Genomic DNA, 26,195 nt, shown 5'->3' with positions numbered 1-26,195 from the left:
TCTCCTTAATCTCACCATTCACGACCCTTCACGACGACGCATTGACTTCCACGGCCTGCCACCCCGTAGGAACGTCCTCGCTACGATATAATCGACGCGTACTGTCTGTTCTCTCTATTGCTCTTCGTCTAATCTTCGTATTCGATCCTTTGGCCAACTTCTCCTGTCCTCGAGCGGCCGCGAAGTGCCATCGTGTTCTTGCCGCGCGGCGCATGGAAGCTCCCAACAGCTTCAACCACGAACAACATACCCACGGCGCTGCACTTGGGCTTGATAGCTTTCATTGAACGAAGCCGATTGTCTATTTACTCAAGGCGACGTTCTAGCTTCTCGTCGCCAGGAGCTTCGGGACCAACGCAAACCCTGTGACACCTGAACATCAACACGAGAGCGACATGGCGCCGATGCCAATCAAGTTCCAGGAGCTGGTGCAGCTCACCAGCTCCGGCGTTGAAACTTCGTCCATCACCTTCAACAGCTGCGTGAGTTGCCCTGCTCGTCCCCTGATCCGCCCGCACCGTCCGTGCGCTGCGGAGAACTGACTAGATGGTGGCCCAAATACTGTCAAGATAGTTGCTAACGTCTTCCCTACCTAGACACTCGAATCCGATCACTACATTTGCATTCGAGAAAAGAAAAGCGAAGATGCTTCCCCGGAGGTAGTCATCGTCGAGCTCAAGAATGGCAACAATGTGATGCGACGACCTATCAAGGCTGACAGTGCCATCATGCACTGGGACCGACAAGTCATTGCACTGAAGGCTCAGTCTCGCACACTTCAGATCTTTGACCTGGACAAAAAGCAAAAGCTCAAGTCGAACACCATGAACGAAGACGTTGTGTTTTGGAAATGGATCAGCGAGACCACCCTCGGTCTGATCACAGGCACAGCTGTGTATCATTGGGACATATACGAACCTGGTCAGGACGCGCCAGTCAAGGTGTTTGAACGCAACCAGAATCTCAATGTTTGTATAACCCAGTGCGCTGATTGCTATGGTTGATGAAGCTGACCTCTGCCAGGGATGTCAAATTATCAACTACCGGGTCAACACTGACGGGAAGTGGATGGTAGTTGTTGGCATTTCCCAGCAGCAAGGCCGCATCGTTGGTGCCATGCAACTTTACTCGAAGGACCGCGGTATCAGCCAGGCTATCGAGGGCCATGCGGCGGCTTTCGGCACTCTGCGACTCGAAGGTGCACCCCAGGACACCAAGCTCTTTACGTTTGCTGCACGGACTGCTACCGGCGCCAAGCTCCACATTGTCGAGGTCGATCACCCTGAGTCGAATCCTGTGTTCCAGAAGAAGGCGGTCGATATTTTCTTTCCTCAGGAGGCGAACAGCGATTTCCCCGTCGCTCTGCAGGTCTCGCAGAAATACGGTGTGATCTTCATGATCACCAAGTATGGCTTTATTCACATGTACGACTTGGAGACCGGCAGCTGCATCTTCATGAACCGCATCTCCAGCGAGACCATCTTCACTACATGCGCTGACAACGAATCGACTGGTATTGTGGCTATCAACCGCAAGGGCCAAGTTTTGTTCGTTACTGTTGACGAGACAACCGCCATTCCATACCTGCTGCAGAACCCTGCGAACACTGAGATGGCCATCAAGCTGGCGTCGCGCGCAGGTCTCCCGGGCGCCGATGACCTGTACGCCAAGCAATTTGACAACCTATTCAACGCGGGCAATTACGCTGAGGCTGCCAAGATTGCGGCGAACTCGCCTCGTGGCTTCCTGCGCACTGCCGAAACGATCGAGAAGTTCAAGCGTCTTCCTGTTCAGCCTGGCCAGATGGCATATACTTTGCAATACTTTGGTATGCTTCTGGACAAAGGTTCTCTCAACAAACATGAGACGCTCGAGCTCGCCCAGCCCGTACTCTCGCAGAACCGCAAACATCTGTTGGAGAAATGGCTCAAGGAGGACAAGCTGGACTGCTCCGAGCAGCTCGGTGATTTGGCCCGCCCTTATGACGTGAACATGGCCTTGACAATCTACCTCAAGGCTAACGTTCCCCACAAGGTTGTTGCTGGCTTCGCTGAGACGGGCCAGTTTGACAAGATTCTACCTTACTCTGCCCAAACCGGCTACCAGCCCGATTATGTCCAGCTGTTGCAGCACATCATCCGCGTCAACCCTGAAAAGGGAGCAGAATTCGCAACGGCTCTCGCCAACAGCGAGCAGGGTCCCCTTGTCGACTTTGAGCGCGTTTGCGATATCTTCCAATCTCAAGGCATGATCCAGCAGGCCACTGCTTTCTTGCTCGACGCGCTCAAGGACAACAAGCCCGAACACGCTCGCCTTCAGACACGCCTGCTGGAGATGAACTTGATGCACGCTCCTCAAGTTGCTGAGGCTATCCTTGGAAATGAGATGTTCACCCACTTCGACAAGGCCCGCATCGCTCACCTGTGCGAGCAAGCCGGTCTTGCGCAGAAGGCTTTGGAGCTTTATGAGGATCCCGAAGCCATCAAGCGTGTAGTGGTTAACATTCCTGGCAATGCCAACTTCAACCCTGAGTGGCTCACCAACTTCTTCGGAAAGCTGTCTGTTGAGCAGTCCTTTGACTGCCTCGATGTCATGATGAAGCACAACATCCGCCAGAACCTCCAGTCGGTGGTGACCATCGCCACCAAATATTCTGATCTTCTGGGTCCCACGCGCATCATTGACCTGTTCGAGAAGTACAAGACTAGCGAAGGACTGTTCTACTACCTTGGCAGTGTCGTCAATGTTTCAGAGGACCCGGATGTGCACTTCAAGTACATTGAGGCAGCCACCAAGATGGGCCAGTTCAACGAGGTCGAACGTATCTGCCGTGACAGCACCTCCTACAACCCCGAGAAGGTCAAGAACTTCCTGAAGGAAGCCCGCCTCCCTGAGCAACTGCCTCTTATCATTGTCTGCGACCGTTTCAACTTTGTGCACGACCTGATCCTGTTCCTCTATCAGAACCAGCAGTTCCAGGCTATCGAGTCCTATGTCCAGCGCGTCAACCCTGGCAGGACCCCAGCCGTCGTTGGCGGCCTTCTCGATGTCGACTGCGATGAGAACATCATCAAGCAGCTTTTGACTACGGTCAACGCCGCTTCGATCAACATTGATGAACTTGTCGCGGAAGTGGAGTCTCGTAACCGTTTGAAGCTCCTTTTGCCATTCCTCGAGGCAACTCTGCAAGCCGGCAACCAGCAGCAGGCAGTCTACAACGCTCTCGCCAAGATTTACATCGACTCCAACAACAACCCCGAGAAGTTCTTGAAGGAGAATGATCAGTACGATACCCTGACTGTGGGTAAATACTGCGAGAAGCGGGACCCCAACCTTGCATACATCGCCTACTCTAAGGGCCAGAATGACCTGGAACTCGTCAACATCACGAACGAGAACTCCATGTACCGTGCACAGGCTCGCTATCTGCTCGAGCGCTCTGATGCTGAGCTCTGGCGTTTTGTTCTCAGCGAGAATAACATTCATCGCCGCTCTGTGGTTGACCAGGTCACTGTGACTGCCGTCCCTGAGTCGACTGACCCTGCCAAGGTCTCTGTTGCTGTATCCGCCCTGCTCGAGAACGACATGCCACTGGAGCTCATCGAACTGTTGGAGAAGATCGTCTTGGAGCCATCTCCATTCAGCGACAACCAAAATCTGCAGAATCTGCTCATGTTCACTGCAGCCAAGGCTGACAAGGCCCGTGTCATGGACTACATCCACAAGCTGGATGGATACAATGCTGACGACATCGCTACCTCGTGTATCGAAGTGGGTTTGCATGAGGAGGCATTTGAGATCTACAAGAAGGCCGATAACAAGGCCGCTGCTGTTGATGTTCTGGTTGAGCACGTGGTCAGCATCGACCGTGCTCAGGCTTTTGCTGAAGAGGTCGACTTGCCCGAGGTATGGAGCAAGGTCGCCAAGGCTCAGCTCGACGGCCTCCGTGTCTCCGACGCCATTGAATCGTACATCAAGGCGGAGGATCCCAAGAATTACGAGGAGGTCATCGAGATTGCCACCCATGCCGGCAAGAATGAAGACCTCGTCAAATACTTGCGAATGGCTCGCAAGACCCTGAGGGAACCCGCGATTGATACCGCCCTCGCCTTCTGCTTCGCCCGCCTCGATCAGCTCTCTGAGCTTGAGGACTTCCTGCGTGCGACCAACGTTGCTAACGTGGAGGAGTCTGGTGATAAGGCGTACGAGGAGGGCTTTTATGAGGCTTCCAAGATCTTCTTCACGAGCATCTCGAACTGGGCCAAACTTGCTACCACTCATGTGCACCTGGGCGACCACCAGGCTGCTGTGGACTGCGCGCGCAAAGCCAACAACATCAAGGTCTGGAGGCAGGTCCACGAGGCTTGCGTGGAGAAGAAGGAGTTCCGCCTGGCGCAGATCTGCGGTCTCAACCTCATTGTCGACGCTGAGCAATTGCAAGAACTCGTCAAGCAGTATGAGCGCAATGGCTACTTTGACGAGCTGATTAGCTTGTTGGAGCAGGGCCTTGGCCTAGAGAGGGCACATATGGGGCTCTTCACTTCCCTCGGTGTTGCTCTTTCAAAGTATCACCCTGAGAAGCTCATGGAGCACATCAAGATTTTCTGGTCGCGCATGAACATGCCCAAGATGATTCGTGCCTGCGAGGAAGCCAACTTGTGGCCCGAGTTGGTCTTCTGCTACTACCACTACGATGAGTTTGACAATGCTGCTCTTGCCGTCATTGAGCGCCCGGAGAACTCCTGGGATCACCAGCAATTCAAGGAGATCGTGGTGAAGGTGGCCAATTTGGAGATTTACTACCGCGCCATCAAGTTCTACGTGGAGCAGCACCCCTCGCTACTCACCGACCTGCTTGCTGCTTTGACGGCTCGCATTGACGTCAACCGTGTCGTCAAGATCTTCCAGAAGAACGACGACCTACCGCTCATCAAGTCTTTCCTGTTGAATGTTCAGTCGCAGAACAAGCGGGTGGTCAATGAGGCTGTCAACGATCTCCTCATCGAAGAGGAGGATTACAAGACCCTCCGTGACTCGGTACAGAACTTTGACAACTACGATGCCGTGGCTCTTGCTGGTCGCTTGGAGAAGCATGACCTCATTTTCTTCCGCCAGATTGCGGCAAACATCTACCGCAAGAACAAGCGCTGGGAGAAGTCGATCGCCCTTTCGAAGCAGGACAAGTTGTATAAGGATGCAATTGAGACTGCCGCCATGTCGGGCAAGAACGACATTGTGGACGACCTGTTGCGCTACGTGAGTGAATATCTACTACTTTCAAAGTCAACCACTAACCTTCACAGTTCGTTGACATTGGTCACCGCGAGTGCTACACTGGCATGCTATACGCTTGCAACGAGCTTATCCGTCCGGACCTTGTTCTGGAGCTGTCCTGGCGTCATGGGTTGAACGACTTTTCCATGCCCTACATGATCAACATGCTAGCCCAGCAAACCAAGGAGCTTGCCCTGCTCAAGGCCGACAACGAGGCCCGCAAAAGCAAAGAGAAGGAGCAAGAGAAGACCGAGGACAACACGCCAATCTTGGGTGGTGGTCGTCTCATGATCACAGCTGGCCCGGGCGGCGCGCCGGCACCTGCACCCTACGGTCAACAGCCTAATGGGTTTGCACCGCAGCCTACAGGCTACGGCTACTAAATCACGTGAAAGAGGGATTGTCACAATTATCCAGCGTGATGCCTTGAGTCAATACGATTTCCTTACTTTGTACCATATTTGTGCTGCTCGGCAGTAATCCGACGCGAGACGGGCATGGCGAGGTTGGCCTAGGCTTGGTGAGCACTAGAATACACGAGCGTCTGGCGCCAGTTGGTGGATCACGCCGCGGCCTTTTGGATGTGGTGGGGAAACTGGTTTCATTTGTCCTGTGTCTTATGAGCGTTTGCGGAAGACGAGACCTTTGAGACGGGTACAGTCTCGAATGGGAGGTGGAAGCGCGTGCGCGAGGGCGGTCAATCGTTATCTTGTATGTATGTGTATTATAGGGAGGTATTATCAAGCATACCACGTCTGTTATTGAGCATAACCGGTTGAGTTAAGTGTGGCAGACGCTATAGCGTAGAGGCTCCCTACCCCGTAGGTGAATTCAATACTGTCTAGTATTCGTTAACGATAGCGTCAAAATTTCAAGCTACGAGAGGCAGTGGATTTACGGCTAAACAAGGGCTGCTATATCTCGCGCCAAACTTGGCCCCGCTGGGTATGCTCAATAACAGATGTGGTATGCTTGACAATATCTCCCGCATTATAAGGTAGTACATCGGTTCGTATTCAAAGAGGCCCACTGGGTGCTACTACGTTACAGCAAGAGATCAGAACGCCAAACTCCCTTCTTTTCTCAAGAAATGTCGCGGGTTGTAGATGATGTATGCTGGTTTATGTATCAATGGGTTTGGGATTCTTGATGGTCAACCATTCACCGTTGAATGCGTTGATGAGCCAGTTTGTAATTTCTAGGGGGCGGCTTGGTTAATTTGGTGCACGACAGCATGGAATGGACAAAAAAAACTCACTATCGAATACAATCCTGTTGGCCTGGTGAAAGTAAATGCCATGATCACTATCAGGGAAGACATGCACGTCGTAATTTTCTACGCCTGCGAGATCGAGGTCGTCGAGGAGGGTCAGACTGTTCTGGAAATGGACATTGTCGTCCGCGACGCCGTGCATCAAGAGGAAGCGGATATTTTCCCCCAGAGCGGTGGCGTTGTGGACACTGGACTCTTCGTAGCCGTCCTCGTTGTCCTTGGGGAGGCGCATGTATCGCTCCGCATACACGCTGTCGTAGAACCGCCAGTCCGTGACGGGAGCGACGGCGACGCCGTACGAGTACGTCTGCCCGGCGTCCTGCTCGAGGGTCTTGAGGGTGGTGAAGCCGCCGTAGGACCAGCCCCAGATGGCCAGACGGGTCTCGTCGACGTGGGGGAGCGAGGCGAAGTGTTGGGCGGCGGCGATGTGGTCCTCGGCTTCCAGCACGCCGAGCTGGCCACGGACCCCGACGCGGTGGTCACGGCCCTTGAAGCCGGTGCCGCGAGGGTCGACGGTGACGACAATGTAGCCGAGTGAGGAGGCGACGTAGGATTGAAAGTCGACGCTGAACTTTTTGGTCACCTGCTGCGACCCGGGGCCGGAGTACTGCTGGAAGAGGATAGGGTAGGATTTGGAAGGGTTGAAGTGCGGAGGGCGACGTTCGAGATAGTTGACGCTGACGCCGTGGGGCAAATCCAGCGTGCCGTAGGAGAGGACTGGGAGGGCGTGGCGGCGGGCCTGGTCGGCGAGATTCTTGTTCTCCTCGATTGTGCGCTCATAGGGTCCCTGGTCTTTTGGCAATGACGGGGTGGTGATGATCTTTTGGTAGGGCGTTTTCGGACCGTGGTACGTCAACAGTGTGTAGCCCGACTCTGTGGAGAAATATGCGTCGTAGTAGGCCTCAGTCTTGGGGTCAGTGAGACATTCGAGGTTGGAACCATCGAGCAGGGAGACGGAGTATACGTGTCGCTGTATGGAGGACTCCTTGGCGGCCTTGAAGTAGACGAGGTTGTTCACAAGGTCGACGGAAGATGGCGCGTCTTCCACCTCCCATTCGCCAGATGTGAGCATGATGGGGTCAGGGTTGTCGAGGGGTGTGAAGTACGCAATGTGATCGTATCCGTCGTGGATGACAGAGTCCACGTAGCCATCGTGCTCACGCCCGTTCGTGCTATCGGCGGGCACGTACGCGAGATGATGCGATAGCTCGAACCAGCCGCCATCCTCTTTGCCAACATCTCGCTCGCGGACAATGTGCGCTTTTCGTTCCCCAACATCCACCAGGACGACCTTTAAATTGTCGCTGATGCGATTCGTCTGCTTGATGATGGCCTTGTCGTCCCCGGCCCAGACCAGGTGGTTGACGACGCGGTCATCGTCGGGGAATTGCTTGTCAGCGTCGACGCTGAAGACCTCGTCCTTGTCGACATTGTAATAGCGTACTTGGACAACGGGGTTGTGCGCGCCAGCCTTGGGGTACTTGATCTGGCGAACCTCGGGATAGCGCTCCTCGCCTTCCGGGGGCTCAGTGCCACTGGGCCGCGACAGGAAGTATTGCACGGGATACTCGGGGACGCCCGTCTCGTTGGTCTGGAGGAAAGCGAGGTGGCTTCCGTCGGCAGACCACCAGGTGGCGATGCGCTCATGCAGCACCTCCTCCTCGTATACCCAGTCCGGCACACCGTTGAAGTATTCCGCACCACCGTTGTGGGTGACCTGTGTGACCTTATTCTCCTTCTTGCCATCCTGGAGATGACGGATGTACAGATTGTTGTCATCGCGGGTGAAGGCGATGGCATCGCTCTGTGGGTTCCACTGGGCGAGCTGAACCCGCGCCTGGGCGTCGAGGGGCACCAGGGGTTCGACTTTCTGCGACGCGACATCAAGGATAAAGTACGTCGCCATGAACGAGTGGCGCCAATTCTTCTCCTTGTTCACGCCCAGAAGGACTCTTTTCAAGTCGGGACTAGGCTTGGTCCAGGCAGGACGGAATGTCTCGTCGCCGAACTGGAAAGACGTCTCTTTCATGAGTGTCCGAGACGCAGGAACATCCTTCCCGCGCTTGTCCTTGTCCTCGTCTTCCGAGCGCACATGCTCAACGACAAGAAAGTCCTTGCCTGCAGTGCCCTGCTCCACGTATAGACCGTCCTGGCCCTCGGGGTTGGCGATCCAGCTGATGCTGTGCTGTCTCGCGTTCCAGAAGCCCCCCAGCACCTGATCCAAAGTCACCGACTTGCCCGACCCACGGGAACTCGCATCGGGGTCGTGGTCCACGTCGCTCAAGTGTTTGTAGGACCCTGTCGCGACAAAGACAGCTAGAGAGACGAACCAGCCTAGACAGAAGACGACAAAAGCCGCGATGAGGATGCGTCGCATCTTCTTGTCCATGGGCTGGCGCCGGGCCCCCTGCTGCTGAGGCGCACCATTGCCGTCGTCTCCCAGAAAGGGGCCTGTTTCGAGGTCCTCGGCCGGCTCTCTCAGCGGATCTTGATCGTCGAGGTCATCGTAGCCAGCGTCACGGCTGTCGCCATTCTCATCCTTCTCGGGGTGCGACTGCTTCTCGTTGCGTTCGTGTATCCGTTCGAAGACGAGACTGGTGGTCGATACGGAGGACAGGGACTCGTGCGACGCGCGAGGCTTCGCGGTATCGACGTCTGCGACAGGCGGCATCTTTGGGGATGCGACGCTTGCTGCTGCGGATCGGATTTGATGGGATGCGTTTCGCGATGGTAGGGACAAGATCAGCGGGGCGTCAGCATAGGCATCTTGAACAGGACACTAGACTAGGTAGATTGTCCAGTTTAGCTTTCGAAGGGCTCTGTTAACCCTTGAAGCTTTGACGACTTATTGAGGCAGTCAATAGCTTGGTGTGGCGCCCATTGACATGCACGCGATGGAGGGCGATACGTTGAGCCAAGGCTGGGCTGGGCTGGGCTGGGCCTTTTGAGTTGTCCCCTCTTCCGGATTGCCACCTGCTTACCCTGCAGCGCTCTCCAGGTCACGAATGGCCTGAGCGCCCACCGGTGTGTCTGGGTGTATTTGAGTCGAGGTCCGTGAAGAGGTGTTCCTGGAGGGCTAGCGGTCGGGAACTGTGCAACGCTGACTGGAGCTATAGGTTTGGTGCGTTGTTGACACCTCCCAAGGTCAATGTCGATGGGGTGAAGGTTGGACGCTATTGACCGGGTGATCGCCGCACTGTAGGGCGCAGCGTATCCGTACTGCGTCCGTAGATAGTCTAGGGTCTATGGGGCTTACAAGTTGCCCGGCTAAGCGGCTTACGGCTCAGCTAGGCCCACTCGTGATCTCGCGCCGGGCGTATGCGAGGAATACGACGACGTCCAGGGACCAGTCCTAGGGAACGTTAGCATGCTTCTCTGGCCACGAGACCTCGGAGGGACGAGGTGCGGCAATGGTATTACTGGATGACTCCAGGTATAAGTAGATGATGAGGTTTCCATTTTTCGTAGTCGATTATCAATTTTGAAGCGACCTGAGCAGCAACTGACCTAGCTCTATTCATGTACTTCTGATACGCGCAAGATGGGCCCCACCAAGAACCACCAACCGCAAGAACATGTGGACATTCCTCACAACATCTCCGACCTATACTGCGTGAGCACCCCCAGCTTGCAAGGCACAAGAGGTGTGCGTGCGGAATACTGATTCGCGACAGTTCACAGAGACCGAGGGCATCGTCACGACGACTATGATGGACCTGCCGGGCTATCGCGTCGTCAGGGTCCTCGGGGCCGTCTATGGCCTCACGGTGCGCTCGCGCAACATTGCCGCTGGCATCGGCATGGTGATCAAGTCTCTCGCGGGAGGCGAGCTCACCTGGTTCACATCGATGCTGTACAACTGCCGCAACGACTCGCTCAGTCGCTGCGTGGCCGAGACAAAGGCACGTGGCGGCAATGCCATCATCTGCCTGCGATTCGACACGGCCGATCTGGGCGGCTTCGCGCAGTCCTGTGCATACGGCACTGCGTGCGTCGTGGAGAAGCTCGAGGGAGGAGATGCAGTGGCGACGCAGCTGCACAATCGCAACAATAGCGTGAATGCTACTGCATCAGCTGCGCGATAGAGGAGGATCTGGAGATGGCTCGAGGATTCATGTCGTGAACGGTTCATTTCGAGTTAACAACTGACATGTAGATACCACCGCCCGCTCGCTTGTAAGCTGTGGCTGCATCAGTGCATCGCCCTGCAGGGGTTCCCTGGGAGCCTTATTATTCCCTTATGCCAGTTAGGAGGACAAGTTCAGGGACATACCTTGCCCAAGCTGTCAATAGATCCCGGCCTCCAAGGCCCAAAGACAAACATCCTGTTCGTCACATCTCTCTTTCTCATGCCCGACACTCATGCAGGCTCTAGTCTTTCATCTACGATGACCAGATGACCAGTCTCCTCGCGAGGGGCGCCGGCACCAACCAAAGTGCACTTTCATTCCGAATCAAGCAGCTCGTGGTCTGGTGAGCAAAGACCACTGGCCCCCAACTGCATGACGGCCCAATCTTGACATCTGGAGAGGAACACGCAGCCGGGTCCTTCTACGTACTCTGCCAGCCCCCCAAGCCTCGTTGATGATATTACAGTGCGGCTCGTTCGATCGTGAGCATACTGTCGTGGCACTCTCCCACGCGCCAGCACGGCAGCGACTGGAGATTGCCTCTGTTTGCCTTGGGCAGCAGTGAAGATGCCAACTCGCACAATATCCTGGTGTCTACTTGACGAGGTTTGTCACACTTCTCATCGGCTCTCAGTCTACCCAGTGAGAGCCAGAGAAGCCAGCCATCCAACGTCCCCATTGGAGCAGGAACCGCATCCGTCCACCCAATGCCCCTGACCGCTACGCAAAGACAGACGCCCTCCAGCAAACCCGCCGAGGCTGTTTACTATAACTAGACTACACCGGTTCTTCACCGCCTCTCATGGCCAGCAAAAAGGCAGCGAGATTTCTTGTCCTGAAGATGGCCATGAGCCTGACGAGTGCGGCTACTTGGTGTCGCTCTAGGTCCCCCAGAGCCTTGTGGTAGCAAACATAGGTCCTATATTAGGCGCTCATGCTCCCGCTGCGAAGCCAACTGCTCGAGTCTACCATTGTCCACGATGCCTGCCCCAATATATCCTGACCACGACCTTGAGATGGCTTCCGGCCACAGGAGATATCACCACAATGCCCGGCGACCCCCTATCATCCACCACGACACGTCCGAGAGGCCGCAGCCCACGCCAGGTGCTTATGGAGTGGTCACCTGGGGGCAGAGCTTGCGTCGCTCAGGCTCACATCAGAGCTATGCTAGAAGGAGTCTGGCACCACCTCGTCCATGGAGAAGACCTCGCGGGAGGTCACTGTAAGTGCATTGCCCTACTCGGTCAAGTGCCGTTCGTCAAGCGCCAAGCACGTTCCCGCTAATGCCCCATGAGCGGCTCTCTCGCGCCAGGACGACCCCAGTATGCGAACCAAGAACCGGCTACCACAAGTTACGACCCCAATGCAGGTATCCAGGGGCTTCAGATCCATGGACCCCAGGGCGCCTTCTCGGCTGAGCTGCAACCGCAGACTCTCGGGTTTTGGAATTTTGCTGAACCCTTGTATCAAGAGCAGGCTGTCTCGCTGGGACCCCAGCACGGAATGTGGAATACGCCACCTCCTGCGTTCAAGAATAGTATCGCGCAGTCCTTTCAGCTTCGGCTACCGGGCCAGTGGCCAGGACCGGGGCCATTCTCCTTCTCTTCGGATAATAGTGCTCAGCAAAACCCCCTTTTGATGAGCGATACCTGTCCAACCACACTTGTGTCATGTGATAACCCCATCCAAGACGCTCGGCAGGCTTCAATGGACGTATTTGGATTTCGGGACCCGTTCTACCTGGGCAGTGACATGTCTAGCTCGGGTGCTGGACCCCCTGGAATTGGAGAACCGCGCGACCTCGGAGCTGGTGATGATGTGGCCCAGCTTCCGATGGACCCTTACCATCGAAGCCACCAGGATCCCAGCGTGTCTCCCAAGGACACCCAGAGCCGGAACATGTCCATGTACACGGGCAAAGCAACCTGTGACCTGGGAACCTTGGATTCATTGAGTAGCCACCACGATACCGGGCATGTATATCCCGCGGAGTATCGAGGGCTTTCCACCGAGGGCCTAGAATGGGCAGGACTAGGAGGTAGTTTCGGAAATGGGGCGCCCCATGTGCCAGAGACCCGGAATCCCTGGACAGACCAAGGATATGTTGGATCCCAACAAGTCACTCCAAGTGGACAAGGACAGCACCTCGGACAGGGACAGGGTGACACTGTGCCCTCGGGATATCCCGCTGGCCATTCGTTGGGAGAACCAGCTGGCCAACCCCCTGAGGAGCCTGTGAGACAACAGACTACAAGAGCAGTGAGATCTGGAGGCCGAAACGGCCCGCTGGGAACGCCAGAAAGAGAAGCGGCTAGACAAGTCCGAGTCAACCGTACAGCCTGCATCAGGTGCAGGGTCAAGAAGATCAAGGTGAGTTGGCCATCTGTGACAGCAGAGCCATTCAGATGTGCTAACTGTGCATTTCGTGCTCCTTCACGGACGGCCACAATGTCTGCGACAAGTGCCGCCCCCCGGCGGAAAGGCACGTCCGCGACCAGCAGCCTTGCGTCCCAGCCGATATACTACAGCTCGTCAAGCAGGGCGGGCTCAACCTAGAGGGCAAGTCAACGCCAATGGCGGGTATGAAACTAAGCTTACACATGACAGCACTCTACGCCTCGCACGGCACCGACGGAATGAACCCCAACACAGGCGTTTCCCGTGTGCACATCGATCTTGTGCCGGATACGATCCATCTACCCACGCTCTGCCACGGTATACAGCGCCGCATCTCCGAGGGTCACCAAAAATTGCACGTCTGCATACAACCCAGAGCAGATGCCCCTGACGAGACTCTGTACAAGATCGATCTGAAGGGGTGCCTCGCATGGATCCAACAGCTTGAACTAGGTGCACCAGCCCGGTCCTTTCGGGACCTGATTGATCATGACATGCCTACGTTCAAAAACTGGCAAGACTGGGTCTCCTTCAGCGATGAATGCAAGAATGTCAGCATCAAGACAGTCGACGTCGTCCATCTCGTGGAGAGACTTTTGCGGTGCAACGAGATTTCGCATTTTCAACACTTCAAAATCGGCAGCATTTCTTCAGGCCTGGACGACATTGGTATCCCTCTTTCGCGCATCGTCGCCCGAGGACTCGAGTTGGTGGTCTTTGAACGCGTCCAAAACACACTCAACAACCAAAAGAGACGAGACCCCTTTACGCCCGAGCTTCTGCGGGCGACAGGACAACTCACCATGTTCGTCATGCGACGTCTGTCCTGGCCCGGCGTGTTTGGCTGCAGGGCAGATGAAAACGCCAGGGAGGAATTCGAGAATCGACTAGACGAGATCTGTCGACGACTGCACTACCATTACGGCTACATCGTGCAGGACAGGGGCGTACAACCGGACAGCGACGTTGACTCGGCCCTTGTCGCTGGAGAGGAAGTGCGAGCGAGATTTCCCTGCCAATCGTTAGGAGCGCGGTCACTGCCGTGCGCGGAGTGGACTGATGAAGGGTATCGAGCCTGGCTGAACGAGTGCCGGAAGAGTCTGTGGCAGGCTTCACAGTTACCGAAGGACGTCGTGGCCATGACAACGGAGAGTGGCCACGGTGAATCGGTACGACAGCGACGAGAGCAAAGATAGGAATTGAACTTGGACATATCCAGCGACACCACGCACATTACAGTAGGATACATGACAACAGCAGTATGGTGGGGAAAAGAAAAGAAAGGAAATCACGAAACGGAACAAGGAACACACAAATTTGGGGCTTTCTTTCAACAACTGCTCTGATAGAGTCAATTCTCGACTTCTGCTCATGCTTGGGAGGATGCATTAGAATAGAGGGCTCACAGTACACGATCGCAAGATAGCATCACAAGAGCCGGATCAAATTGTGGCATACAATACACTAGAAATTGCATATTATTCTTATCATAGAAGCTTGATCATGTCACAATGGCAATATTCAATGGTATATACAACGGACAGCAAATCCCTCTCTCCCAAATGGCCATCACCCCCCTAGAACCACGGCTGCCTCTCCACCGCCCGCTTACCGAATCTCTTTGTCCTCTGCGCGTCCCTCGGGGCGAGCTGCAGGGCACTCCTCTTCCTCCGTGCGGTGGTGTCGGCGGCCTTGAGCTCGCCGCAGTCGGGCCTCGTGAGCTCGTTGCCAAACTCGTCGACGGTCCAGATGAGGACGCCATTCGTCCAGCCAAAGCCCTCGACGACCTCGTACTCGCCACCGCCACCGGCAATGTTGGTCGCGTTGTCGGCGTACTTTTCAAACATGATGCCGGTGTCCTGGTCGGTGAAGCCCTCGAGCTGGGGCGTCTTGGACGTGGCGCCGCCCGTGGCGCGCCAGGTGCAAAAGGTGCTGTCGAGGTAGCGCTGGCCGAGGCGGAGGGCGATCTCGTGGACGTGCTGGTACGACGGGTCGTCCTCGCCAAAGGTGGCGGGTGTGTTCTGCAGGCCGGCCATGAGGATGTGCATGAGCGGCGGCCAGACGGAGGGCTGGTCCCACTGCTGGCCGGTGCGGAAGTTGGTGGCGGGGATGCCGCCCTTGCGGGTGTCGAGGAGGGTCTCGACGCGCTTGTAGATCTGCTCAATGGCAAACGGGTTGTTCTTGATGTACGCGGGCGCCGCGCCCGTCCAGAAGGGGTAGAACTGGGACACACTGAAGAGGACCATGTGGCCGTCGGGGGCGGTGCTGTTCTCGAGTTTCGTGACGTCGTCATCGGCCGGCACGTAGATGTATTGCGCCGCCGAGGTGAGGTTGTAGTCAAAGTAGGACATGTACGTCTCGTTCCACATGAGGGCGTGGATGGCCTCGGAGCGGTTGTGCGCCAGCTCCTCCCACTGGGCGGCCGCAGTGGCGTTGCCCGTCTGGTTGAGGAAGCCCGCAATGGCCATCTCGTTGGCGTACATGATGGAGTTGAGGTCGACGGGGACAATGTTGTTGGTGTTGAGCGAGCGCAGGGGGAAGTAGACGTCCTCGGCCGCGTCTTGTGGGCGTGCGATCCAGCGCGAGCTGTAGTCCCATCCTGACTCGGCGCCCGATGCCAGGGCGGAGTAGAGAGTGGCGCGCTGGGTGTCGTTCAGTGGCTCGGTCTCGGGGTAGATGATGCCCGAGTCGTGCGAGTAGTACGAGGTGTTGGTGGCCGTCTCGTAGTCCTCGCTGTAAGACTCGGGTCGGGGCTGGTTGTTGCGCACGTCGTAGTGGTTGAGGGTGTAGGTGGTGCCGTTGGGGCCATCAATGTCGATCGTGCGGTTCTCGCTGAAGAACACATGCTCCTTGATGAGCAAGGGGAGAGCGCGGTCGAGGATGTCTGTGTCGTTGGTGTGCTCAATGTACGCCTGCACCATGCGAGACAGTACGGGAGGCTGCGAGCGGTTCAGGTAGTAAATGCGAGCACCATTAGGGACGAAGCCGAATTGGTCGACAAAGTCGAGGAAGTTCTCGATGATATCGCGTGAGATGTCTGTGAAGGAGCCGCCGGTCCTAAGGAGGCCCTCGATGATCCAGTACGTGTCCCAGTAGTAGGGCTCGCGGAAGCGACCGCCAGCCACCACAAAGGTGCGGTTGAGGGGGATGAAGCTGCTGGGGCACTTTGTGCAGTTGGAAGCGGCGCCGCCGTTGTATTTTCGTGTCAGATCGGGCCAGATATCAATGACCTTGCTGGTGAACTCCTTGACGACATCGTCGTCGATCTTGTCGAGAAAGACGGGGTCCGTCTCGAGATCGGCCTTGTCGACCTCGCTGAGCTCACCACCGGCATCGGCAAAGAACTCGTCCAGAAAGTCGTTCAGCGCCGAGTTGTTGCTCAGGGGCTTGTCCAGGCGGTCAAAAGCGGACTGAATCTGCGACAATGGCTTCAGAGCCGGCCTTGCAGGTCAGCTTGGTTAATGTATTCTCATGCAGACTGTTCTCGGAACTCACATGTCGACGAATGTCTTGGAGTCGTCAAAGGGCTTGGCCAGTTGGATCTGGTGGAGCATCTCGCCGTAGCAGTAGACGGGCGAGTCGCATGGAGCTGTGATGTTGCCGTCAACGTAGAGGGCACTGACGGCTGAAGCCGATGCGGCCGCAAGGACCGTCTTTCTGAGGCTGGCCATGATGATGTCCGTGACGATCAAACCCAGGTGCAAGGATGGGCGAGGGCAGTTGGTCTTGGGAGTCGACAGTGACCGTAGGCTAGGTCACAGGTGCCAGCTATATATGTGTGTCCTCGTGGGGAGGGCGGGCTGCACAATCCTTTCCGAACTACGTACGGCTGACAAGATCGAGAGCATGACGGGATCTTTTTTTCTGCATCAATCAGTCAACAATGACATCGCAATGGGGGCTTGCTAAACTCGAAGGGGGTTGGTTGGTGGAGTCTGGGGAACGGTTCGTCGGTTTCTGGGGGATGGAGGAGCGACCACCCTGGTCGTCAACTGCAGATCTCCACGTCCTGGCTGCATGGAACTGTCAGTCCTGGTGCCTGGACCAAATGCTCCTCATCAGCTACTGATGTCACCCTAGAAACATTAAAGTAGCCATGGTGCCTTGTCCGTCGTCCACTATGTAAGCCTGGTCTCTTGCGTGCTCCAAGTTGGGAGACCAAGCGCAAGGGCTCTCAGATGTCTAGTCCGGTGACATGCCGTGATAGACCAAACTCTCGAGGGATCCTCAGCTTGGCACCACCTGCCGTCTTTCACCGATCTCACGAGATGGCTTCGTACTTCTGTCACCTGGGTACAGGTACTGGAGGGACGGATCCGACCACCATCCAGCACCTCTGCCTCGTTTTCAGCCCGCAGCCATCCATCCCATTCTTCCCCGCACCAGCTACACGTGTCGTCGAGTCAAGACGGTTCGTCTGTCTGCCGGAATTGTCCCAGCTTCCACGGCTGAGGCCTAACCTCGCACTAACAAAACTCTGCCCTCAACCGGCTCAAACCAGTGGCCACACTTGACCACAGCCGTCCATCCCACTGCCGGATTCTGGAAAGAGCTAATCTTCAACATTAAAAAGCGTAGAATGATCTGCTTGTAGCGTTGCAATGGTTCTATTCAAATGATCCACAATCTGCTATGCGATTCAGGAATGATCATTGAATCGGCTGGGGAAGAAATCGAGAGCTTCGAACTTGAGGTTCTGACGTCACTGGCGTCATCGCATCCCTGCACTTCAGCGCTGCCGCCGGCTCAATACAGTGGGTACCCGCAGTGCCGTGCCAAGCGCTGGAGATGCACAAGTTCAGAACTAGACTTGAACCAAACGTAGGCGGCTTGAACTGTAGTAAGCAAGCACCGGAAATGGATTGCTTCGCGAATCTGTGCGTACGTACAGTAGCACTCACTCCGTAGAACTTGGTGGTGTGGGGTCTTCCGGAACCAAGTGAACTTGTCCAAGACCTCGCTGTCCGAACTTCCAGCTAAGCATATGATTAGGCTACCCTACACAGCATCACGCGTCACCAAAGTCAGCACTGAGGGGGAGACCACACGCTTCCATGAGCTCAACTCCCATCAACACCAAGATGACGAGCATGTCTTTGCGAAGCTTCTTGGCCAAAGCACGGGCGGCACTGGCAGCACCTGCCAGTGAGCGGTCGTTGCCACTGACCTTTGTAGTTGGAAATGAATCAGCTGGTGAGGATTTCTCCCTGTTATCACAACAGTCACTCTAATCTTGCACGTAGACATCGACTCACTTTGCTCTGCGGTGGTGCTAGCGTACCTGCAGACGTCAAGCTCGTCAAAGCTGCACATTCCGCTGTCCAACCTGCCGCGCCCTGACCTGGCGTTGCGTACGGAGATGAACGCGGTGCTTGGCGCGGCCCAACTGCAACCTTCCGATCTTCTCACGCTATCAGAGCTACCGGACAATCTGCGCGCCGAAGACACGACGTGGATACTCGTGGACCACAATGCCCTGACTGGGCCCTTGCAGAAACGCTTCGCCGGCAGGGTATCTGGCTGCGTGGACCATCACGCCGAGGAGAATGTCGTGCCCAAGGACGCGGTCCCAAGAGTCATCGAGCCCTGCGGCAGCTGCATGAGCCTCGTCGTGGAGGAGAGCAAGCCTGTCTGGCAAGGGCTTGCGCAGGAGGAGGCGACAAAGCTGGCCAATTTGGGTCTCGCCGCCATTCTGACGGATACCATCAACCTGACCGCCGAACACAAGATCAAACCCAAGGACAAAACGTCGGCTGCATTTTTGGCAGAGAAACTCAGAGGCACAGAGTATAATCAGACCAGGCTTTTCGAGGACATAGGCAAGCTCAAGGAAGACTTGTCAGAGCTCTCGCTCAGAGACATCCTCCGCAAAGACTACAAGGAATGGAACGAGAACGGGCTGAATCTAGGCATCAGCAGTGTACCACAGGGACTTGCTTATCTCCTCGATGAGAAAGCGTCGGGGCGTGTCGACGGCTTGTGCGGTGCGCTTGAGGAATGGGCCAAGGAGAAAGGGCTGGACGTCGTCAGCATCATGACCACCTCGCACCCTGGAGGTGAATTTCAACGGCACCTGCTGGTCTGGGCACGCAGCGAAAGAGGGGAGCAGGGTCTGAAGAAATTCGTCGACGCTGCGGAGAAGAATCTGCAGCTCGAGAAATTTGCCAACGGGAAACTGGATCAGGGGATGACCAGGCTGGCGTGGCAGCAGAAGAATCTGGCAGCCAGTCGCAAACAGGTTGCCCCTTTGCTGCGAGAAGCTCTACAGAAGGGATGACTATCACTGAAGAAAGACACGAAGCTATGACACATAGAACAAAAATACATCTGGACATGTCAATGACAATATCCCTCGCTCGGCGAGGCATTTCCACATTGTAGCGTTTTGAGGTACAGGTCGTGATACAAAGTAAGTAGAGTACATGATATACAAGAATGCCCACCACGGCCTTCGCCCACTGCAACCCTTCCCAATCGGATCACGGTGTGCTGCTGACGGGACCGTCGCGGCAAAGTGCTTCCATGCTCGCTAAAATTTTGACATATTCATTGTGTTGGATGCGGCGAACCTCGACAGGAGGCATGGCCTCAAAGTTGGGCGGGTTCTTGTGCAGGCGCATGGCGTGCTTGTCGGCCACGTTGACACAGGACACGATGGCTTTGCCGAGGGCGCCGTCAGGTGTTATGGACGGCTGCTCCACAATCAACTCGTAATACAGCCACCGGAGTGTCTCCTGGCACAGCTTGACGTCTTGGGTCGCCGCAATCGTTCGGAAGGCGAGTTCGTACAGCCGACCGGACCGCGGCAGCTGGAATCGCGACGTCGTCTTGAATATCTCCCAGAAGCGTTCCCAGTCCCCGTGCGAGGCGTACGCATTCATGAGCCGGGCTACTTCTTCCTCGGTAGGCGGCGTGTCCAGCTCGCGGAGGAGCATCTCAAAGTTGACTTGGGCGCGGCCTAGTTCAGGACCGTAAGCAGGGGACGTCACAAGAGCTTCAATGATGGTGACCAACATTTGTCTGGTGTGAATCTTCAGTCCACGCTCGTCACCCGTGTGCAGCATCTGGTCGACGAGGGCGAGACGGTCCTCCACAGTCAGACCTCCGCTGAGTGGGGCGCGCAAGATCGAAGACACGAGCTGCTCGAGACGGGCTTCGTCCATCGGGGCGCCGGCGAGCTGGATATCGAGGAACTCCTGCTGCAGGGATGCGACTTGGTCCAGGTCCATGGGTCGGCCCGCGCTCGTAGCGTTGTCACTTGCAGCGTCCACTTGGGGCGATGGCGCCAGACGGCGTGCCGATGTCGAGTAGTACCGGTGCTGTTGCGATGCCTTCTCCATTGCGCTCCACTGAGACGCACCCGGCGCTTGGTGTAGCTGCAGTTTTGTTGCGACCAGCCCATCCAGCTCATCGTCAGAAGGCTTCTCGCCTCTGATCTTTGCTTGCTCCTTCAAATTCCTCTTGAGGATGCCTTTCCACAGGCTCTCGAGATCCAGCTCCTGTCTGCGCGACTCGGTCATGCATTGGACGACAATGGTTGTGCCGTGCTCGGACGCCCCAAAGCCAGAAATCAACCCGCTCGCATCAAAGTTGGCAGACTCGTCCGTCACAGTCTCCGCTGCCGTCCGCGTGTTCACACAGACCCAGCCGGTCGAGATGCCTAGATCAGCGCCCGGTGTGAGGAGGGTGTTCTGCCCCAGTAGCTTCGCCTTTTTGCGTAGCCTCCGCAGCTTGGTCTTGAGTTCTCCGGCGCCAATTAGGCCCTCAGCCCTTGCGCTGACATTATAGTTTCTTCGGATCCACCGAACAAAGCGGCCAGAGGAGATGTGCAAGTGTCGTTCGCTGCGTGCCGTTCCGAAGAGCATGACGAGATTCGGCCCTAGACTAGTAGGGGGATCAATGTCCCGTAAGTCGAGCAGCGAGAGATCGTCAAGACCCATATCTTCGTACACGTATTTGATCAGCGGCTCCAGCATCTCGGGTGCATTTTCAGGTATTTTCGGTAGGGTTGGTTTGTGCTGGCTTGGCAGGTGTCGCGGCGCTTCCTCCTCCAAAAACCACGGCGTATCCTCGTCCGCCTCGGCGTCCTCTTCGAGATTATGCTCGTCTTTCTCGGCTTGGACTGTCTGACTGTGAGATACTACATTTTCATCTCTTGTGGACATGAAGCGGCGTGTCGCGACAGTAGTTTGAGCTCTTCGAACATTCTGGGACAGATTCCCCAGACTCGGCGCATTCGAGCGCAAGACGGCCTGGTAGATGGTTTGTCGACATGTTTGACAGCCAAAAGCCGTCAAAGCTCGTCGCGCAATCATACCGAAGGTCCTGGGTGTTCTGTCGGGGTGGATGATTAGCTTTGGTCTGGCGCAGCTCTAAATTTCGAGCATCACGTCAGCACGTGACGCCATGCATGGCGGCGAGCACATGAGAGGTACGTACCGTCTCGGAGGCCGGAACATTGCAGCCCGCGTCCTGCTTCGCTCAAGTCGCCCCTCGACCCAATTGACGGCTCATCGACCCACCCGCCGGACCCTTCCGTCCAACAGGCGACGAGGGAAAAATTGGGAGCTTCATCTCCTGGACTTGCATGAGCGACTGACTGACTTTTACACGCGCCCTCACTATTAATCTGTACAATTCCAAACTATTCCGCATATGTAATTCGACCCCTTTCTCATGAAAATTCATTGAAGCACAGTCAACAGCTTCATTGCTTGTTGGACGCCCTCGCTTCTTCTCCTTTGCCGGCGACTTGTACTGTGGCCGTCGCGTCCCCAAAGTCGCGAGCCGCCACCATGCTCTCGAGGCATGCGCACCACAACCTTTCGACACGCTCAAGGATACCATCACGACTTGCAGCGACGAACTCCTCAGCATTATGGACGACACCCTCACACCGAACGTCCCAGCTCGCCTTGTCGCAACGATGCACGGTCACGAGCCTACAACGCCCCTGGCGGAGGAGACTGTCAGATGCCTCGCGCATTAGGAGACGCGCGCGCACTCTAGCCACAGCTGTGGGCGACGTTCATCTTGCTTCCATGCTCAGCAACCACGCCCTACCCTCCTTACCGTCACAGAACCCGAACATGGTCTCGCCTTTCGACCCCTTCTCCTTGGTCGCCTTGCCCGACCCATCATCCGCCAGCCCCAACATGGGACCAGCCTTCAGTCGAGCAAACAAGGATGGTGTTGGTGGCGACCCGACAGAGCTTATTTCGGTGTTCGACGCCTGCCTCCGCGTTGGCAGGCTAGAGAGGGCCATGCTTGTGCTCAACCGGGTTGATACGATACCGTCATTCACCGAGGAGGAGCGCATCGTTCTTCACAATCAGTTTCTCCGAGCGGCCATTCAAAAGTTACGGACGAGTCCGAATGCCAAACAGGAGGCCAACTCCTTGCACCAATGGTACGAGATGAACATTCGCAGGTCGCGCGCACAAGGTCTTCCCCACACGCCCGAGACTATTGCGTGTATGCTCAAGATTTCGATCGTCTCCGAGAGTGGAACGAGGTTGCGACGGCTCGTCAAGAGGTACATGGGAATGGCGCCTGGCGAAGCGGGACTGCAGGTCTTGTACATGGCGGATATCCTCAGCGACTCCGACCTGGCTACCATTACCGAAATTTGCCCCACCTACAACTTTGAGAGCGAGCCGCAGATCGAGGACGGGGAGCTCGAAGCCCAGGTGGAAGAGGCCAACGCACGCGCGCAGACTGAGGAGGGACTTGCACAGGCCACACCCGAGCTGGCGAGCACGGACCAGCGTGGTGAGGGCTTGAAGACCTTGCGCCAAGGTCTTGCCTTTCTCAGGGATATTCAAGACGTCGACGTATCGGCGCTGCCCGAGGCTGATCAGCGCGAGATCCAACTCCAGCTCGAACGCGACTCCATCGGCTCCGCTCTGAGTCGATGGCGACTCGAAAACCAGAAGCGACAACAGCAAGGCGTCCAGACGGCCATTACCGGATCGAATTCGCAAGGCTTGCCAGGTCATGTCGCATCATGGCTCCAGGCAACGGAAGACAAGTTGAAGGAGGAATTCAAACTGATTGTGGCCTCTGAGCAAAAAGCGAAGAAGGGCAAAGCTGATCTTGAGCGATGCGCCTACGGCTCGCTGATTATGCAAAGCGAGCCCGCCCGTCTGGCTGCTGTCACGATCCTCACTGTTCTCAATGCCAGCGCGCACATTGGCATGGACAAGGGCACACCCGTGAGCCGTCTTTTCAATCTCATTGGTGGCGCAGTCCAAGAAGATGTCTTTTTGCAAAGTAAGGAGAGGAGGCGCAAAGAATTCAAAAAGCGCAACCTGTCATACAACAAAGCAAAGGCTGAGGGTCGGACCGAAGAAGAAATCAAGGAGGAGCAGGAACTTGCGGCGCAAAGTCGTCTGATCGAGGAACCTCACGAAGCCAAGGAACGTCTAGCTGGTCGCGTGGATCAGCTGTGGTCACTGCAGACAAGGGCCAAGGTGGGCTCAGTCCTGTTGAAGACCCTCATCGAGACGGCGAAAATGAAGGTTACGAAACGTGATCCTCAGACCGGCGCAGCTGTTCATCAGTACCAGCCTGCCTTTATCCACGGGACCGAGGTTCGGAGAGGCAAAAACCAGGGCGTGATCAACCTGAACGCCGCCCTGGTGGAAAACCTGAAGCGCGAGCCCATGCCGGACTTCATGGCGAAGCACCTTCCGATGATCACCCCGCCCCGACCATGGCAGAGTCTCAAGGAGGGTGGATTCCTTGAATCCAAGGCTCAGCTCGTCCGTTTCGACTCGGGCGATGTTGAGCAAGGGCTGTACGCAAAGGCGGCTGTGAACGCTGGCGACTTCAAGACCGTTTTCAAAGGCCTTGATGTCCTGGGCAAAACAGCTTGGAGGATCAACACCAAGGTTCTCAACGTGCTCGTGGAAGCTTGGAATCGTGGTCTTGACATTGCCAACATCCCTCCCCTCAACGTCGACACACCCACCCCTGCTGAGCCAGATCAAGTCACAGACCCAGAGGGTTATCGGCAGTGGCTCAGGGTTGTCAAGCGCATCGAGAACGAACGTGCTGGCAAGCACTCGGAAAGGTGTCTCATGAATCTGCAGCTCGAGGTCGCGCGCGCCTTCAGGAACCAGACCATCTACTTTCCCCACAACGTCGACTATCGTGGACGAGCCTATCCGATCCCCACGTATCTCAATCACATGGGCGCTGACCACATGCGTGGTATCCTCACCTTCGCCAAGGGTAAGCCTCTCGGTGCCAGAGGCTTGCGATGGCTCAAGATTCATCTGGCCAACGTTCACGGCCTCGACAAGGCCAGTTTCAACGACCGTGAAGCATTCGCGACCGAGAACCTCGCCAACATCAGGGATTCGGCGACTAACCCCCTCGATGGCGAGCGCTGGTGGCTGAAGGCCGAGGACCCATTCCAGTGCCTGGCTACTTGCTTCGAGCTCAAAGCAGCTTTCGACCTCGAGGATCCCACCCAGTATGTGTCTCATATGCCTGTGCAACAGGATGGTACTTGCAACGGCCTTCAGCACTACGCTGCGCTCGGTGGTGACACTTGGGGCGCGAAGCAAGTCAATCTTGAGCCTGGCGACAAGCCTGCCGACGTCTACTCAGCTGTGGCGAATTTGGTCAAGGAGGCGATCGTCAAGGACGTTGCTGATGATAACCCTGTGGCGAAAATCCTGGACGGCAAAATCACACGCAAGGTGGTCAAGCAAACTGTCATGACCAACGTGTACGGTGTCACATACTCTGGTGCGAAGAAACAGGTTTGCAAGCAGATTGATGCTCTGTACCCGAGCCTCGGACCCGACAATGGGATGACCAACATGGACTTGTCTGCCTACATCGCCAGGAAGATCTTCGCCGCCCTGGCGTCTATGTTCCGCGGTGCGCACGACATTCAGTACTGGCTCGGAGAGGCTGGAGGCCGAGTTTGTCGCGCCTTGACCAAGACGCAGCTGGACCAAATGGCGGAGAACTACAACGACGAACCCGAGGTCGTGGGCAAGGGGGGCGCAACTGTCAAGAAGGCCAAGGACCCCTCAGGCAAGAAGGGCATCGATGAGTTGACAAACAGCTTCCGATCCACCGTTGTGTGGACGACGCCCCTGCGTATGCCTGTCGTCCAGCCCTACCGCAAGCCCAGCGTGCGCGAGGTCCGGACGTGCATGCAGACGGTCGCATTTGCTGTCAGGGAACAAACCGACCCTGTCAACCGTAGAAAGCAACTGCAGGGATTCCCTCCCAACTTCATCCACTCCCTGGACGCCAGTCATATGCTGCTCTCGGCCCTGCAGTGCAACGAGCTTGGCTTGGACTTTGCCGCTGTCCACGACTCTTTCTGGACTCATGCAGCTGATGTCGATGCCATGAACGGTGTGATCCGCGAGGCATTCATCCAGATTCACGAGGAAGACATTATTGGCCGCCTGGCAGCCGAGTTCAAGACGCGTCACCACGGGTCTCTCTATCTCGCCCACATTGACCCCGAGACCCCGGTTGCCAAGAAGATCAAGGCATTGCGCACGCGTAGCAAGCTCTCGCCCAAGCAGGAGCTCCTCCTCGAACACAAGCGCAACACCCTGAAGCTCTCCGGCAACCCGTGGGATCTGGAGGCGGCCAAGCAGATCGTCACTCCTGCCTCCGTGTATGAGGACATGGCCGCTGCCGAGGCAGACGTGTCCATCAAGGAGGATGCCGCGGGCATGCAGCTGGGCGCGATCCCCGATGCGACAGAAGAGGCGGCGCAGGACGCCTTGCTCGAGGAGGACGCTGAGGATGCCGCGGCAGATGCGAAGGCGCCTGTCAAGAAAGCGGCCAAGGTGACCCGGTCGGCGGTGCCTGTCTGGCTACCGCTGACCGTCCCCGAGGTCCCCAAGAAGGTAATTACATCCCCTCCTAACTAGGAATGATCTATCAGTGCTAATGACTTCCAGGGCGACTTTGATGTTCGCAGACTCCGGGACAGCAAATACTTTTTCTCTTGATTCCAGCATCTGTACAATACCAAGGCGCGGGCATTGATCGGCGAGCGTTCGATGGCCATTCGAATTCTGCATTTTATACAGGGCGTTTGAGCGTATGGGTCCACGACAAAAGGGGTCGACTTTTAC

General features: G+C 56.3%; 8 protein-coding genes across 8 annotated transcripts; 5 read left to right on the top strand and 3 right to left on the bottom strand.

Annotated features, from left to right (window-relative positions):
• The first annotated feature begins 243 nt into the window (after positions 1-243).
• Positions 244-6,073, top strand: F5Z01DRAFT_221672 (clathrin heavy chain). Its single transcript, XM_046258222.1, has 4 exons — positions 244-482; positions 597-968; positions 1,024-5,256; positions 5,304-6,073. The coding sequence occupies exons 1-4, from the start codon at positions 396-398 to the stop codon at positions 5,655-5,657; spliced, it is 5,046 nt and encodes a 1,681-aa protein (XP_046116579.1). The 5' UTR covers positions 244-395; the 3' UTR covers positions 5,658-6,073.
• F5Z01DRAFT_221667 (dipeptidyl peptidase IV N-terminal region-domain-containing protein) lies at positions 5,903-9,520 on the bottom strand. Its single transcript, XM_046258221.1, has 2 exons — positions 6,533-9,520; positions 5,903-6,472 (listed from the first exon to the last, which is right to left on the bottom strand). The coding sequence occupies exons 1-2, from the start codon at positions 9,216-9,218 to the stop codon at positions 6,396-6,398; spliced, it is 2,763 nt and encodes a 920-aa protein (XP_046116578.1). The 5' UTR covers positions 9,219-9,520; the 3' UTR covers positions 5,903-6,395.
• Positions 9,521-10,088: 568 nt separating this feature from the next.
• F5Z01DRAFT_675772 (uncharacterized protein) lies at positions 10,089-10,632 on the top strand (the record flags this gene model as incomplete). The annotated part of the gene is made up of 2 exons (XM_046265184.1): positions 10,089-10,160; positions 10,222-10,632. The coding sequence occupies 2 exons, from the start codon at positions 10,089-10,091 to the stop codon at positions 10,630-10,632; spliced, it is 483 nt and encodes a 160-aa protein (XP_046116577.1).
• Positions 10,633-11,657: 1,025 nt separating this feature from the next.
• F5Z01DRAFT_690385 (uncharacterized protein) lies at positions 11,658-14,490 on the top strand (the record flags this gene model as incomplete). The annotated part of the gene is made up of 4 exons (XM_046266110.1): positions 11,658-11,902; positions 11,976-13,050; positions 13,143-13,260; positions 13,288-14,490. The coding sequence occupies 4 exons, from the start codon at positions 11,658-11,660 to the stop codon at positions 14,271-14,273; spliced, it is 2,424 nt and encodes an 807-aa protein (XP_046116576.1). The 3' UTR covers positions 14,274-14,490.
• On the bottom strand, positions 14,491-17,001 carry F5Z01DRAFT_221700 (trehalase-like protein). The gene is made up of 2 exons (XM_046258223.1): positions 16,573-17,001; positions 14,491-16,518 (listed from the first exon to the last, which is right to left on the bottom strand). Exons 1-2 carry the CDS (start codon positions 16,746-16,748, stop codon positions 14,655-14,657), a joined length of 2,040 nt encoding a protein of 679 aa, XP_046116575.1. The 5' UTR covers positions 16,749-17,001; the 3' UTR covers positions 14,491-14,654.
• A 900-nt stretch (positions 17,002-17,901) lies between these two features.
• Positions 17,902-19,411, top strand: F5Z01DRAFT_660166 (uncharacterized protein). The gene is made up of 2 exons (XM_046263816.1): positions 17,902-18,270; positions 18,321-19,411. The coding sequence occupies exons 1-2, from the start codon at positions 18,132-18,134 to the stop codon at positions 19,352-19,354; spliced, it is 1,173 nt and encodes a 390-aa protein (XP_046116574.1). The 5' UTR covers positions 17,902-18,131; the 3' UTR covers positions 19,355-19,411.
• Positions 19,412-21,430, bottom strand: F5Z01DRAFT_660163 (ATPase synthesis protein 25, mitochondrial). The gene has a single exon (XM_046263815.1). It carries the CDS (start codon positions 21,390-21,392, stop codon positions 19,557-19,559), a length of 1,836 nt encoding a protein of 611 aa, XP_046116573.1. The 5' UTR covers positions 21,393-21,430; the 3' UTR covers positions 19,412-19,556.
• Positions 21,431-22,118: 688 nt separating this feature from the next.
• Positions 22,119-26,069, top strand: F5Z01DRAFT_625401 (uncharacterized protein; the record flags this gene model as incomplete). Its single annotated transcript, XM_046261419.1, has 2 exons — positions 22,119-25,964; positions 26,019-26,069. 2 exons carry the CDS (start codon positions 22,119-22,121, stop codon positions 26,067-26,069), a joined length of 3,897 nt encoding a protein of 1,298 aa, XP_046116572.1.
• Positions 26,070-26,195: the final 126 nt, after the last annotated feature.

This window comes from Emericellopsis atlantica (assembly GCF_019669845.1).
Source record: "Emericellopsis atlantica unplaced genomic scaffold F5Z01scaffold_20, whole genome shotgun sequence".
Taxonomy (NCBI): Eukaryota; Fungi; Ascomycota; class Sordariomycetes; order Hypocreales; family Bionectriaceae; genus Emericellopsis; species Emericellopsis atlantica.
This window is presented reverse-complemented; position numbering and strand designations above follow the sequence as displayed.

Excerpts from the sequence above, each read along its gene's own strand:
- F5Z01DRAFT_221672 (XM_046258222.1), top strand. The coding sequence starts at position 396 with ATGGCGCCGATGCCAATCAAGTTCCAGGAGCTGGTGCAGCTCACCAGC. Across the intron at positions 483-596 it reads CCATCACCTTCAACAGCTGC|ACACTCGAATCCGATCACTA; the intron begins GTGAGTTGCCCT and ends TTCCCTACCTAG. Across the intron at positions 969-1,023 it reads AACGCAACCAGAATCTCAAT|GGATGTCAAATTATCAACTA; the intron begins GTTTGTATAACC and ends GACCTCTGCCAG.
- F5Z01DRAFT_221667 (XM_046258221.1), bottom strand. The coding sequence starts at position 9,218 with ATGCCGCCTGTCGCAGACGTCGATACCGCGAAGCCTCGCGCGTCGCAC. Across the intron at positions 6,473-6,532 it reads CAACAGGATTGTATTCGATA|AAATTACAAACTGGCTCATC; the intron begins GTGAGTTTTTTT and ends GCCGCCCCCTAG.
- F5Z01DRAFT_221700 (XM_046258223.1), bottom strand. The coding sequence starts at position 16,748 with ATGGCCAGCCTCAGAAAGACGGTCCTTGCGGCCGCATCGGCTTCAGCC. Across the intron at positions 16,519-16,572 it reads TCCAAGACATTCGTCGACAT|GCCGGCTCTGAAGCCATTGT; the intron begins GTGAGTTCCGAG and ends CTGACCTGCAAG.
- F5Z01DRAFT_660166 (XM_046263816.1), top strand. The coding sequence starts at position 18,132 with ATGAGCTCAACTCCCATCAACACCAAGATGACGAGCATGTCTTTGCGA. Across the intron at positions 18,271-18,320 it reads AGTTGGAAATGAATCAGCTG|ACATCGACTCACTTTGCTCT; the intron begins GTGAGGATTTCT and ends TCTTGCACGTAG.
- F5Z01DRAFT_660163 (XM_046263815.1), bottom strand. The coding sequence starts at position 21,392 with ATGATTGCGCGACGAGCTTTGACGGCTTTTGGCTGTCAAACATGTCGA.